Source organism: Poecilia reticulata, chromosome 1 (assembly GCF_904066995.2).
Source record: "Poecilia reticulata chromosome 1, P_reticulata-male-v2, whole genome shotgun sequence".
NCBI lineage: Eukaryota > Metazoa > Chordata > Actinopteri > Cyprinodontiformes > Poeciliidae > Poecilia > Poecilia reticulata.
The window spans coordinates 30867564-30881371 of record NC_088830.1 but is presented as its reverse complement, the minus strand read 5'-3'; the positions used below and the strand labels follow the sequence as shown (position 1 = coordinate 30881371).

General features: G+C 38.2%; 1 protein-coding gene across 3 annotated transcripts in view; it reads right to left on the bottom strand.

Annotated features, from left to right (window-relative positions):
- inpp4b (inositol polyphosphate-4-phosphatase type II B) overlaps nt 1-13808 on the bottom strand; it is a 196599-nt gene that overhangs the window by 145749 nt on the left and 37042 nt on the right. For all 3 annotated transcript variants that reach the window (XM_008419948.3, XM_017306762.2, XM_017306767.2), the window contains one exon: nt 10347-10463. In XM_008419948.3, the coding sequence (XP_008418170.2) occupies nt 10347-10463 (117 nt within the window). The remainder of the gene's footprint in view (nt 1-10346; nt 10464-13808) is intronic.

Genomic DNA, 13808 nt, shown 5'->3' with positions numbered 1-13808 from the left:
CAACCGATCTCAGTGCGGGTTGGGTTAGCCATTACTTTGGCTCTGTTGTGGAAAAGCTAACAGGATTTTCTTGTGCTAAGCTACACAACCAGCACTTAACTTCATGACAAAGAAAGGCTTCTATTCATTACTATGTCAAAGTTGTACATTTTGCGAAAGGCCAATCTCATCCAAACTTTGGAGGGGCGCCATTAGAAATATTATCTGAATTCATAAAGTTAAAAGCTGCCAAGATTTATTTTAGGATGAGGTCAACTTGTAGACTGTCCACAGGAAAGATGGATTTTACCACTTTTGTGCCAAAGTCAAAGTGTGGCCAAATATCATGCAGTACAAGGCTAAATGGGCTGCACAAGTCCTGCTGTCTGACAGAGACTCCAAGTCAAAACAGAGTTGGGTAAGGAACAAGAACATTGCATCAGACCAGTGATGGCATGTCAACGTACAAGCAGTCTAATATGCCTCCATTGTCTGTTCAAAAGAGATTTTAAGGAACATTATTGAAAATAAAAAATGGGCATAAAGCAGACTGATGTTTGTGCAAAACAACCAACCAGAATCACTGAAAAATCAACCGAAGCTTCTTGAAGAAGAGTCCAAGAAGCATTACCTTTTTAACTGCTCTCCATTCTTTGACTCATCACATTTCAACCATCACCTTCCAGAAGAGCCCGGCAGGTTTTACTACAAGGCAAAGCCATTTTTCTCCCACTGAGTTGTGTAATTAGTGGTTGCAAAGCTGCTTGTTGTCATTGCTTTATTGTCTTGCTGTTGTTACCCAGATGGTGTTGCCAAATGGATGCTAAATCACCTCAAGGAGGACATGTGTCTTTTTTTACATTTAATTTGCCTCCTTATGAAGTCTTTGTAATTGGTTCACAATTTATCTGATATATGCACTTACAAATCTTCATCTGAACTTATCCCTTCCTCAAAGAAAGCAGATCTTATTTTGAAGGAGACCTTTTTGTTATTTTGTTATTACTTATATCTATTCTTACAAACTTAGACAAAGGATGCCCAAATCAGGGCTCAATCAGTTTTAACTTATGCTTAGTTCACCATAAGAATCAGTTCATCAGTGTTTCACTGAACAGACTTAAGATTGACGAGAAACAGAGGCATTTTCCTACAGAGAGCTCTTCTACCATGAGGCCTCACTAAAACTGTACTTTTCGTATTTGAAATGCCAGTAAATTACTTCTTGCTATCACTGCTTTATATTTCTTTCCCTAACCTTTAAGTTGATTCTTTCAAAGTTGCCGTGCAGGTACACCTTTAGACTGAAGGGAGTAAACGTCTTGATCCCTGATCTCATCAGAATAAATCTCCCACACATTTAAATAGCAACGCTGCTCATCTCCTCCATTTCCAAAACTGCCGTGCTGCTGGGAAAGTCTCTTAACCCCAGCTGTGCCGTGGAGCTCCGTAGAGTTACTTAGGCTATCAGACAGTTGTGAGCTTATGTGGCAGATGATGCAGAGTAGTGCACCCATTAATCACACGGCGGGCGGTCCGCCCCAAATTAACGCTACTGTAGGATTTTATCAACATCAGGGTGGGTGAATGAAAGGTGTCCTGTCCATAACGGTAAAATGCAACATGAGCGCAGAGGACTGGTCCGAAGGCGAACGTGTTTTAGTGTAAGCAGAAGAACCAGCTGAGTTCAACTGTATAATCATCGTTTGAATTACATATCAACTGATGTTAAGTACGAGTATGTTTTAATTAGGGCTGTCAAAACAAGTACATGCAATTCATTTAAAAAGTTTACTGTAGTTTAGTTATTAAGCAAAGATGAAACATGAATGTAAAAGCTTTTGAAAAAAAAAATTTACCTCAAACTAAAAAAATGCACAAACTAAGGCATGGAGTTAAAGGCATGTAGGATTTAAAAACTGAGAATTACTCTAATCATTAGTCTCACTATTTTCCTCCCCAAGGGTTGAATATAATGTACATGTAAAAACACAACCTGGATGTTTTTTGTATTCTTCATTACCACTAATAAATGTAACGTTGGCAGCCAGAACCTCTGAATGTTTCCAGTATTCGTGCGGAACGTCCTGCAGCTCTCGCCTGCTGTGTTTAAGCATTTGTCGGAAGTCTTTCCTTTTAGGGCCTGAGCAGTGGTACTTTGCCTCACTTATGACTTTGGCTGACATTCCCACAATGATGGTGAGGGAAGCAAAGTGGCCATCAGACAAGAAACAGTCCTTATCGGGGGACTGTTACTCACGTAGGTTATCACTGCAGAGCTGTCCACCCAATCACTACCAAAACTGTTCTTGGGTATCTCTGAGATTGCCTCTCATAAAAAAGACCATTTCTATGACTGTGTGTGTGTGAGCATGTGTGTGTGCTTCGCTTCGCTCTCTGCTTCCATTCCCCTCTCGCTCTTCTTTTATTGCAGTAAACTCTTACGCATACAGAAAATTCCCACCACATTGACATCCATCCAGCAAAAACCAAGTGGCTATGCCATAAATATGTCACCTCGGCGTCTTTTGCACATCATGATTATTGACAGGGCAGGATTAACCGAGGCTGGGATTCTCCATACTTCAGCAGTTCATAATTGGAGTGACAATTCACCGTGCAACAGTGGCTGTTCAGACCGCCTCCTGAGACGGAGCAAATACGCCAGTGAGCACGTCGTCAAATCAGGTGGAAAGATAAAAACATTTGCAAAGGGTTTCTCAGAAACACAGTAAGGAGTCACTGAAGTGTGGGAAGTCATTTTAGGAAACGTTATGAGCTAGAATTATGTAATAATGTTTAAAAATATTCATCATTATTTGATCTGAACTTGTATTAATCATTCAGCATTCCAGGCCAAGACTGTAGATTCCCCAACTTGTGAGGAAGTAGACTATTTGTACAATTTGAGAAGAAAAAAACAAAAATAAAACAAAGAAATTGCAATTATAAAATCATTATCAAAAGTATTAATACTTTTTGAAGGTTTTTACATATTCATATTACAACCACAAACGTCATTTCATTTGGATTTTATGTGATAAATCAATGAAAAATGGAGGATAATCTGAAATGGGAGAACAACAAGAAATTTTGCCGCACTTTTTAGATTTTTAAAAATCTAAAAAGTGCGGCATGCAACCCTCTATGTTTATACTCCTAAGCAATCTGCCACCTCCAGACACCACATCATTGGCTAATCAATTCCCCTTGTGACTGATTTCATCTCAGTGTAATGATATATATCCTGTGATTTGCTGAAATGTTAACCTGCATGTGAAGGAATCAGGTAGAAATAAGCAAGAAAAGACATGCAGCTGTAATTACAACAAAAATTGTATTTATTCAAGGGTCTAATATAAATATAAACCACACTTTTCAGTTTTTTTACCCACAAAAATGTTAAAATCTTTTCAACATTGTTCCATATAAAACCTCAACAAAACATATTACCGGTTGTGTTTATGATGTAACAAAATGTAAACCATGTCAAAGAGTATTGATATTTTTTGTGAGGTATGTGTATGAGTGTAAGTTATCAGTGTACGCCTGATAAATTGGGATTTTATGCCCCTTCAGCACATTTATCTGGATAACTAGATAAAGGTGAAAAAATGTAAGCTGCACAAAATTTAATTAGTCACTTTCTAAAACGGTAATTTTACCAAATGTCAGGATGGAATATTTTATTAATTGATCTTTACTTGTGTTGTAATTTGATAAGTTTATAAAAAAACATGCCTTGTGAAATCCGTGTTTTTCAAACCTGTGTTTAATCATGTAGAAATCTGCTGCTAGTCTTTTAGTTGGAGAGATTTTTGTTTTATTTTTTTGTTACTCATTAATAGTCAAAGCTGTTATTCTAATGTGCAAGTAACAGATTTGGATTTATCGTCACTTTATTATGAGACTCCAAGTTGATAAAACATCTAAAAAATGCTACAACCCATAAGTTGGGTAAAAAAAAAAGGTGGATATTTATAATGAGGAATCTTCAGTTTGTAAAATATTAGATCAAAAAGAAGGTTTTGAGGACTTCAGGTTTTTTTTTCTGATGTTAAATTGTGTTCCACAAAACAATGAGAATAGTTGAACACAAGGAATAAACTAAAATGGCAAGACATAAAACACAAACAAAGAAATTATAAAAAAGAAAATAACAGAAGCTAAAAGTCCAAACACCTAACAAACGAAACGTAAATTATTTTCAAAGCAGAGGTGGTACAAAATCTGGTGACGTGGTTTTACCTCCAGAAAAATATCTCACCCATAAACAAGTGACCTATTGTAAGAACTCAGACAATACCGCATCCAATCAGTTTTTGTTTTTGTTTCTGGGGTTGGGGGGATTTTACAAACACAATCTTGATCCAATTTTCTGAGTGTGTACGTGCATGCGTGTGTGTGTGTGTGTGCGTGCGTGCGTGCGTGCGTGCGTGCGTGTGTGTGTGTGTGTACTCACAGGCCGTGGGTAGGAAGAGACAACCGTTACAGCAGAGTGGCGTTTTACTTCATTCAATATATTTTTATGCTTCTTTATGAAAATGACCAGGCATGCACCATTATCCCATTCACCTCAGATTAGGCTTTATGTTTGTCAGACTATACGGCGCACAAAGATGAATCAAAAATTCTCACCAAGCAAACCGGGACCCGCACTGTGCATTTATCCCAAACTGGAGCGAGAAAAGACAGGAAATGAGGCCATCATTAGGGACAAGAGCTCTCCCAGGGGCGACTGTTTTATCTCTTTAAACAAGAACGTACAGTAAAAGGTTCATGCTCACAGAGGAAAAAAATGGCTATCATTAGCAGTCCATCTCTGAGACTCCTCTGAGGTTTAGTGAGTAACAATGTAATGCGCCAAGCAAGAAAAAATAATCTTATTTGTCTCTTTATGAGCTTTTATCGTAAGGACTTTTCATCCTTTCCTGTCCGAACAGCTTTGTTCAGAGTTCTCATGAATTTTAAAGACAATGACTGAATTTTAATGCAACATGAGAAACTAACTCTTCATTCCTACTCTAATCTTTAGAGGAAAAAGCTATTAGATATTAGAAACTTAATTATTAATAAAATAACATTACGCCCTACTTAAATGAATTTTATGGTTTGCATAATTGCTTAAAATGGCGATGATTTTTTCTTCTTCTTCAAACAGAGACAAAACGCAGCTTATTAGTCACACTTGAATCATACCCTGCTTAAATATTTAGCTGAGTAAGTGCATGATACAATTGTTTTACATAAGTCGCTCTCGCTAAAGCATTCACACAGAATAAGATCAGAATGCGAGTCAAACGAGGACTCTTCGCCCCAGGGAGCCCTTCAAAGACGAGCCGCAGTTAAGACATCAGTGACAAACTAAGGCAGGCCTGTCAGCCTCTGACAGCTATAGGCTGGAGGGTGGGATCACTTCCACCTGAGAGAAATCTGAGCTGGTCCTGCTCCTTCTCACACCTCCACTCTCCAACTTATCAGTTCCTCAGCTCTGTCTGTGCTCCTAAATATTCATGAGCATGCAGCAGGCGGTGTCATCTCAGGATATCTAAATGGAGGCCAGAGGCAGAGGGAAGCCACCCGGCGATAAAACGCTCCGGTCCACTGCAAACGTTGAGCCCATCATCTGTAACCCTGAAAATGTCAGAGTCCTTCTCTCATTGGTTTAACTATGAGGCCTTTACTTTGTAATCCACTATTAGAGATTCAATTTACTGAAACATTCATACCGCCACAATTCCACATATTGTTATGATTCAATAACAAAATATTTTAATGTGATTTCATGTGATATAACAGAAAGTAATGAAGTAATTTGAAAAATTTCAATAAATGCTAAAAGTTTTTAATGGTTTGCAGAAAAAGATCTGAAAAGTGTGGCACACTACTGACTTTGTTCAGTTAGACAACTAAATTTTTTGCCCATGCTTCTTTGTAAGATATCTTAAGCACACTTAGAATGGAGGGAAATCATCTGTGAATGTTCATTTTACAGTCTTGCCACAGATTTTAAGCTGACCTTGTTGCCAACCTGCAGCTTCCAGGAGACGTTCTTATAGGAAAATGTTCTGCAACTTTTACAATACAAACAGATTTTTTTTGCCCTTCATCTAGCAAAATGAAACTCACTTAAATGCTGCACAACATTTTGAAAAACACAATTTATCATTTTTAAAAAGCATAGTTTTATTTCCATTTTAAGATTTTAAGGTTTCAAAACCCAGAAAAAAATGAAACCTTTGCTAAAAGTGTATGGATTCTTTTGTTGTTGTTGTTGTTGTGATGTCGATATCCGTTCAAAAAGCAGATAGTTTCCAACCAAATGAGTGTCATTTTTTGTTGATCTTCAATTAAATAATTTCAGGACAAAGCTGAAAAACTGCTAAAACAGCTATTTGTCATTGTTTCACAGACAAACTATGTTGAACAGTTATTCAGGCCGACAGAAGGTCCAAAAAGCCACCGTTGGCTCCAGAGCCTCAGCTTTCAGATTCCTGTTTTAGGATTTCCAGCATCATTATCCCTGCAGCATGACACTGCCACCATCTGTTGTCAGGTTGACAGTTTTCCCCCCCAATATGTTTTGGATTTTAGATTTAAAAGTCCAAATTTGGTTTCATCTGACCGGAAAATCTCCTTCAAAGTGTTTGCTGTCTAGATGATTTGTGGACCGTTTAAATTGGACTTCTTTCAAAGATATCCTTCATGAAAGAAATGTGTATGTTTTTTGTTTATCAGAAATATGTCAGGGCTTTGCTGATTGTTTCGGTCTGAGTTTCACTGCGCAGAGTTACTTCTAAGGAACACTGTTTCTGCAACAAGCGGCCTAGAAATGTGGAAGAAATATGCTCAGTTTTTGTACATACACAAATAGTTTGCAGGCTGAGGTTTGCAAGGAAAATGAACAACAAAAAACAGAAGATTAAATGACTGGGTTTGGACTGGGAGATTTCTGATCTTCCACTTGAAGCCACTGGGGGCTGATGCATGGTACCAGCTCATGTTCAGGGTCATGCCTGTGTCACTATAAGAGTCTCTAATGAGACCCAGACAAGCACGCTGTGCCCAGCGGAGCGGAGCTGAAAATCTAAAAGCTAACCACAGCACACAGGAACCGGTCGCAGGAAAAAAAAAGAAAAAAAAAAAGAGGAAAACGAAAGGGGTAAGGAAGATTTTCAAGTGTTGCAGCGGCACCACACAGGGCAATTTTTTGAAACTACTATGAAAGGCTGTGTTTTCTGTCTTAGTATTGCAGGAGGCCGTGAAACAGCCCATCATTCAAAAGTTATTTTTGAAGGCAGCAGGAAAAGGGGGAAATGAGAGAAAAGAGTGAAAGTGAACAGCAGAGTGAAACTGCTCAACAGGACCTTGTCTGTAAAGACTTTTGCTTTTGCCTTGAGCCCTGATTTTGAGAGCAAAGCTGGAGTGAAATGTTCTGTTTTCTGTCAGCGCTGCTCTGAATAGACAGAAAAGTGTTGAAAAGTTCACAGAATGAGTGAAGGACAAAGAAAAGACAAAACAACAACCAGAAATCAATCTTACTTAAGGTAAGGCAAGCTCCGAGGAGAATTTACTTATTAAACTACCCAAAAACACTCACCATGTTTCATCATGCCGTGATTATAATACATTAATTGACATCTGTTTTACATCACAATATTGCACAATATCTCTTGATGCTACTAAATCATATTTCATGTCAAATATCGTGATGCAGCGCTATGTACTATTGTATCTAGGAATGCACCAATCCACTTTTGGCTTTTCTGATACTGATGCCGATATCTGAGGTTTACAGAAAAAGCTATTGGTTTAAAGAACCAATGGCTTCACAAGGTTGGTCAAACATGTAAAAAAAACAGTTTTAATTAGTTCAGTGAGTGAGCAATCCCCTCATATCACTGCATTTTACTCATATGAAATCATGTATGTCATCTACTATCTTGCCTTGTCATTTGTCAGATAACAATCACAACATTTAATGTGTAAATCTACATTTCTCATAAATTTTAGATGTGAAAAACAGAAACTTTTGGAACATTGCTCCATGCTGAACAGATTGCTGTGCTTCTTGTATTTCTAAATATGTGTTGCGTAACCATGCCAACTGGATGCTTGTTTCCTGCAGAAGCAGCCGATTGACCTTTCAGCAGCCTGAATTATGCTGAGAACAAGCCCCAAGACAGGTTAAAGAGGAGATTGCCAGGATTTATAACAATTAAACCCAGTATTATCTCTTTTTCTTCCAGATACAATACGTCTATTTTAGAAACAAAACAGGCCTGCAGTGTCTCCTACAGGTGAAAAACTGGAGAGAAACTAGACATTACTCTGTTGGTTGTGGTTCTACATAAATACACATAAACTGACAGGAGTATCGTATAAAAAACATTAAACTTTAACATAATTAAATATTATTTCACATGTTTCATTGTCACCCTGTAAATCAATCCGTTGACTCCATTGCTGAACCAAATTTAATGACCTTAGAGACGATATCTTCCATTGGTATTCATAAATGTTAAACTTTTGTGACCATACAACCACAAACCTGAATGTATTTTCATTTCATGTGATTGTGTGAGTGGAACATGGAAATCTCTGTTATCCCAAGCAGCTCTTCCTATTGTTGTGGTTCATACATGCAAGTCTGCATCAAAAACATACATGGAGTGTTCTTTTGATTCTTTCACGCATGTTTGAAAAATCCTTTAATCCCCATGGCAACCATTCAGCTGTGCAAAATACCAGAGTGAACCTAGCCCCGCCTTTGAGGCGCAGCTCCTCCTTGCAGCTGTAGCTTTCAAGCTTCTGAGCTTCTGCCTCATGAACCATCCCTCTCCTGTGACTCCCCCGCTCAGCTCCTTCAGACTAGCCAGCAGCAATTAGCAAACACCTGGTGGAACTGCTAAGCTCATTATGCAAGCTACTTCTCGTTGGTAAAACGTTGGCAAAAAAAAAACTTTGTTATAAGGTTAACAGATGAGCGATGACGTAATTATCCTGAAGGAGGAATCTGGCAGTTTTTAAAGAGACAGAGGCCCAATTTCAAGGCCTTAAATTAAAGTCAAAATTCTTTTAAGTCAGATTTGATATATACAGCATTTTTATGACAACTGAACTTAACATTGTTACTTTATAGCGCTGTAAAATGGCACTATGTGCCAGAAAAATACTACCCTTTTAAAACATTACTGCACTATTCTGTGTTTTGCAATCCAGTAAAAACACATAGAAGTTTGTTTGCTTCACAGATGCCAAAGTGTGATAAACTGGTGTGTGAATATTTTGTGAGGTCAGAGGCCACAACAGTTGTATTTGAATAAATTATAATATTTTGGCTTTCTTTTGCCAAACTAACCTATAGTTATTAATGTCAACCTCCGTTTATTATTAGTGCACCATTAAATTTGCATGTGGACTTTATGTGATCATGGATGAACATTTATGAGCAAAGGTAAAAAACAAAACCTTGTCATAGTTCTCTTTGGAAATGAAAATTCTCCACAAGAAAATTTGAGTTTCTACAATTAATCTGACTTTTTCCAGCTATCTTGTAAGTACAAAGACAACTGACTTACACTAAATATTACAAAGAGGAATTACAAAGTGGCAGTGCGTGCTGCCGCTGGCACTGTGCCGCCGTTTTGTCTTTCAGACACCAAGCGCTGCCAGAATAAACTCTTTTAATTGTCAAAAAAGCTCATGAATGTTTTATGGCAAGTTCAAGCAAATTAAGATGTTGGCATCTTGACTTGAACTCGTTACTTGATTAAGATGAAACCCACGCCCACTCTAAGTAGCTTGTTATAAATTCTGTTTAAACGTCTAAATCACAGGCTGGCCTGTTCTGGATTCTGTGTCCGGGTCTCCTTTCAGTTCCCACGTATGTGACAGATGGTTTTCCCAAGGGAGGGGCTGCATCGCTCTGATGCTCACTGCAGGCTGAATAACCTTCTCTATCAAAGCCACAGGCAGAGGTTAGTGTCAGAAAGGAATGATCACTAAGACATACCTCAGTTCTCTAGGATAGATTAACACATACTGAGATTTTGAAGTTTAGTTGACTGCAGAACTCTTGAATCAGCCCTCATTTCGTCTTACTTTTAGTAGCAAGCAGCAAGACTTTTCTTGTAACCTTTCAAGTGCTGTGTTCTCATATTTCTTCAGGCTTCCTGAAAGTTATTCAAAGCTTTTACTCAGACACTTGCATCTTAAAGCTTCTTTATCTCCTTTAAAGTTTAAAGCATCCCCAAACCTAAAGTGAGACAGCTTCACAGCTCGTCTTAAATGCATTTCATCATCGCATCACTGCCTGGATGTTTAATTGCGTGCGTGCATGCGGAGAACAACAAGTGTTGACTTACTGATTCTTGGCTCTTGTTTTTTGCATCATACACAGTTAGCTTGACCAGCGAGTCTTGGCTGTCAGGATACTCTGAAGGGAAGGTCACCCCCGTCAAAAACAGCGGGTCTTTGTTTGCCTGTTGGACAGAAAAAAGTTGAGAAAGTGTGTGAGTGTGTTTATGTGCACATTTTCACTAACAATAGAATTGGGCTATTTGAAATTACAAAAATAAATTTGCTTAATGGAAACACGGCGATCTCGAAAAACACAATAGGTTTTAGCAGTAGGATGAGGCGGTTTCTCAGCCGTATAGAAATAGATGCATTTCACAAAACAGAAATGGAAACGCTCTTTTCAGATCACAAGAGTCTAGTGATAAACTACTGATGAAAACAATGATGAAGACAACAGGCAGAGGTAGGATGAAGATGGTTTGTTTTTGGTTTTCCGGACAATGTGCTGCTGGATCCATCAGAGCTCTCACAGCATCGCACAGCTCATAAAAAGCTGTGTCATTCGAATGTGTTAAATCCTTAGCTCTTCTGTAAAATCACGACTAGAATTTCCCCCAAACACTGCAAACGCAAGTATAAGCGGTTTCTCCATACCATTTGCAAATTTTAACCAATATACCTCACATTAATCACAAGCAGTCACCATTTTTTATTATTAATATTGTGATTATTTAGTTTTAGTTCTGGAAGAAAATGGTTTTCCAGGAAAGATATCAACATAAATGGAAGTTTGCTGGTATTTGCTTCAAATGTCAAATCTTTTTTCAGTCACAGAAGTGGCAGATTAACGATTAATCTGCAGAGGAAACTGCACTGCAGCAAGAAACACAGAGGAGAACTGTTGATCATTATAGACAACAATTCAGATGACTGATGTAATGTGACTTGCTTCAGCTTCATTTGTCAAAAAAGGGACAATGCTCAGGAGATGTAGCTCATGGATTACACCAGAGAAAAAGAACCTTTGGCTGGAATGAGCCTCTGAATTCAATGACATCCCAGACAACAATAAACCAAAAATGCTTTGGAAATCAGCTGGAGAGCATCATTAGGTAGAGAACTGTCTGGATTTCCTACATGGTTGAGGCGGTTGGCAGGTTGGATGGATTTTGCAAATTTCAACAATGCATTGAACAAAATTGGCATAATTGTATGACAGTATGATTTTATGTATTTTTAGTATGATTTTGTGATATGTACTCTAGATTCCAGAAGGGAAAACATAGAGATCCCTCTTGCTTCTTTAAGGGAATCCCAAGGCATTCCTGGGCCAGAAGGTTCTGGTTCTGCCTCGGGATCTCCTCCCACTGGGACATTCCCAGAAGACCATCAAAGGAAGGCCCCCAAGAGGCGTCCTGACCAGATGCCTGATCTCACTCTGGTCCCTTGATGTGGAAAAGAGTAAAAGAACCGAATCAATTTCAGCAGAAGCAGATCTAATTGTGGCATCTTTGTTATATTTGCTTGCATCCAGAACTTTGCTCTTTATACACATAACGTCATGTAATGGTAGGAGGAATATAGCGTTACCTGAAAATTCAAAGTGTTGTCTTAAGGGAACAGCATCCTCATTATGACAAACAGAGCTCTAATCCATCTTCAGTCTGTAATTAACATACTTCAACTCCTCCATTTGTGCATAACCAAGCACTGAATATACATTACGCAAAACTGAGTGGATTTAAGGGTCAAAGAAAATCATGATTAGAGGGATAAGGGAGGAGGACACAATCATCTTCCTAAAGGTGATTTTTGCATGGTCCCCATGTTAATTTGTTAACTGAACACTGCATACACACAAAAAAGCTGATTTTCCTTTATGAATATAAAGAATGAGAAGTTGTTTGGCATTCAGAAGGCTGCGGGTTCAATTTCACCACATTTCCAAGTGTTCTTGGCCAGAACTCTGGACATCTTGCCTTCCAGAACTTTATGTTAGTAATTATGTCAGCACAGATAGATGACTGTAAAAGTGCAGATGGGCGTAAAGTAAAATCTTTTGAATGGTCTGGATGGTCCATAAAAGTTTGAAACAGCTTTAGTTTGTTTACCAGTTCGCTGAGAAATAATAAAGTTTATTTGTGGATTTCTTTTCAAAGAAGTCAATCACTTTTATGTAGTTTTTTTATTCTAATTTCTATGACACTAGTAAACTTCAACACAGGCACATTATGCAAATTTAGTGGAGATATAGCAATTAGATGTTTTTAGGGCTCCATTTAGACAGACCCCTAAAATGACTGTGGACAACAAACTCAACCCTTTATGGCTCTAACTGTAGGTGTAAATACACTAAAAGCAGATCGAGCCCACAGATCTGGATTTTTATAGCATGCATGCTTTTCTTCTTTAATATCGCATCTGTTAGGTTAGAAAACTGTGCCTCAAACTGCTGGGATTGGTCACAACTCACCGTGTGACATATCCGAGTTAGTTTGGCCAAACTGGAATGTGAGCACTCACGATGAATTTTAATTTTAGATGTGAATGGCCATGTTTAATGCTGTCCACTTGAGTCTGCGTCAGCCAGGAGGCAAAGCATGAACAAACTGACTTTTTTGAACACAGTCATAAAACATAAATTATTTACAGATAAAAATATGAAGTTATTCAGCAGTTTGATTGGAAAGCAAGCTTGTATCCAAACGTTTAGAGAGTCTCTGATCATTTTTCTTTCAGATCTTTTCAAGTACGTACTTGAAGTGAACCATATATTGTTTTACCCTTTAGACCAGTATTCTACCTTGTGTGCGCCGAGGCTTTTTACTGGCTGTTTTCTTTTTCCTAACCTGGGTTGGGATTAGGTCTAAAAGGAAAAGTGGTTGAGAGGAAAACATGATTCTGGACATAAACAAAAACATTTATCTCTGAAATTCGTTCTTCCGCAAGTGATTTCCATGTTGCATCTATTCCTTGGTGTACCATGAGACCAACGACTGAAAAGTTTAGAAAGTTTTACCTCAAAAGAGTTTTGTCTGTTTATCTTTTAGTTTCTTTGAAATTGAGCTTGAAAAGGTAAAATGCACAACAAAACAGTCTCCTAGAAACTATGAATTATTTTAAAGTTCATTTAGTCAGCAATATATTTTGACACTAATGAACTATTTTTGCAGGCAAAAGCCTTCGAGAACTTATTATTCATTTGGTGTTGTGTGTTTGTACAAGTTCAAAACATTTTCTGTTTACACTGGGGGCGTTCTCTTCCTTCGCTCCGCTCTGATGGGCGTCTCCAGCATGTAGCCCTTTGGGACCATATGGGGACAGACTTGGGGCAGTAATGAGACCAACATAGACTTACTGCCACGCTTGGATGTAAGGTCACACCCAGACAAAGAAAAAAAGCCCTCACTATTTTAGCAAAGCTTTGCAAAACAGCTGAGACAAATGAATAAATCTCCCTGAGGAGGCAAATAATGCAAAATTGCATGCCTGATTTAATTAACTCACCAAATTGTTTTACATTTATA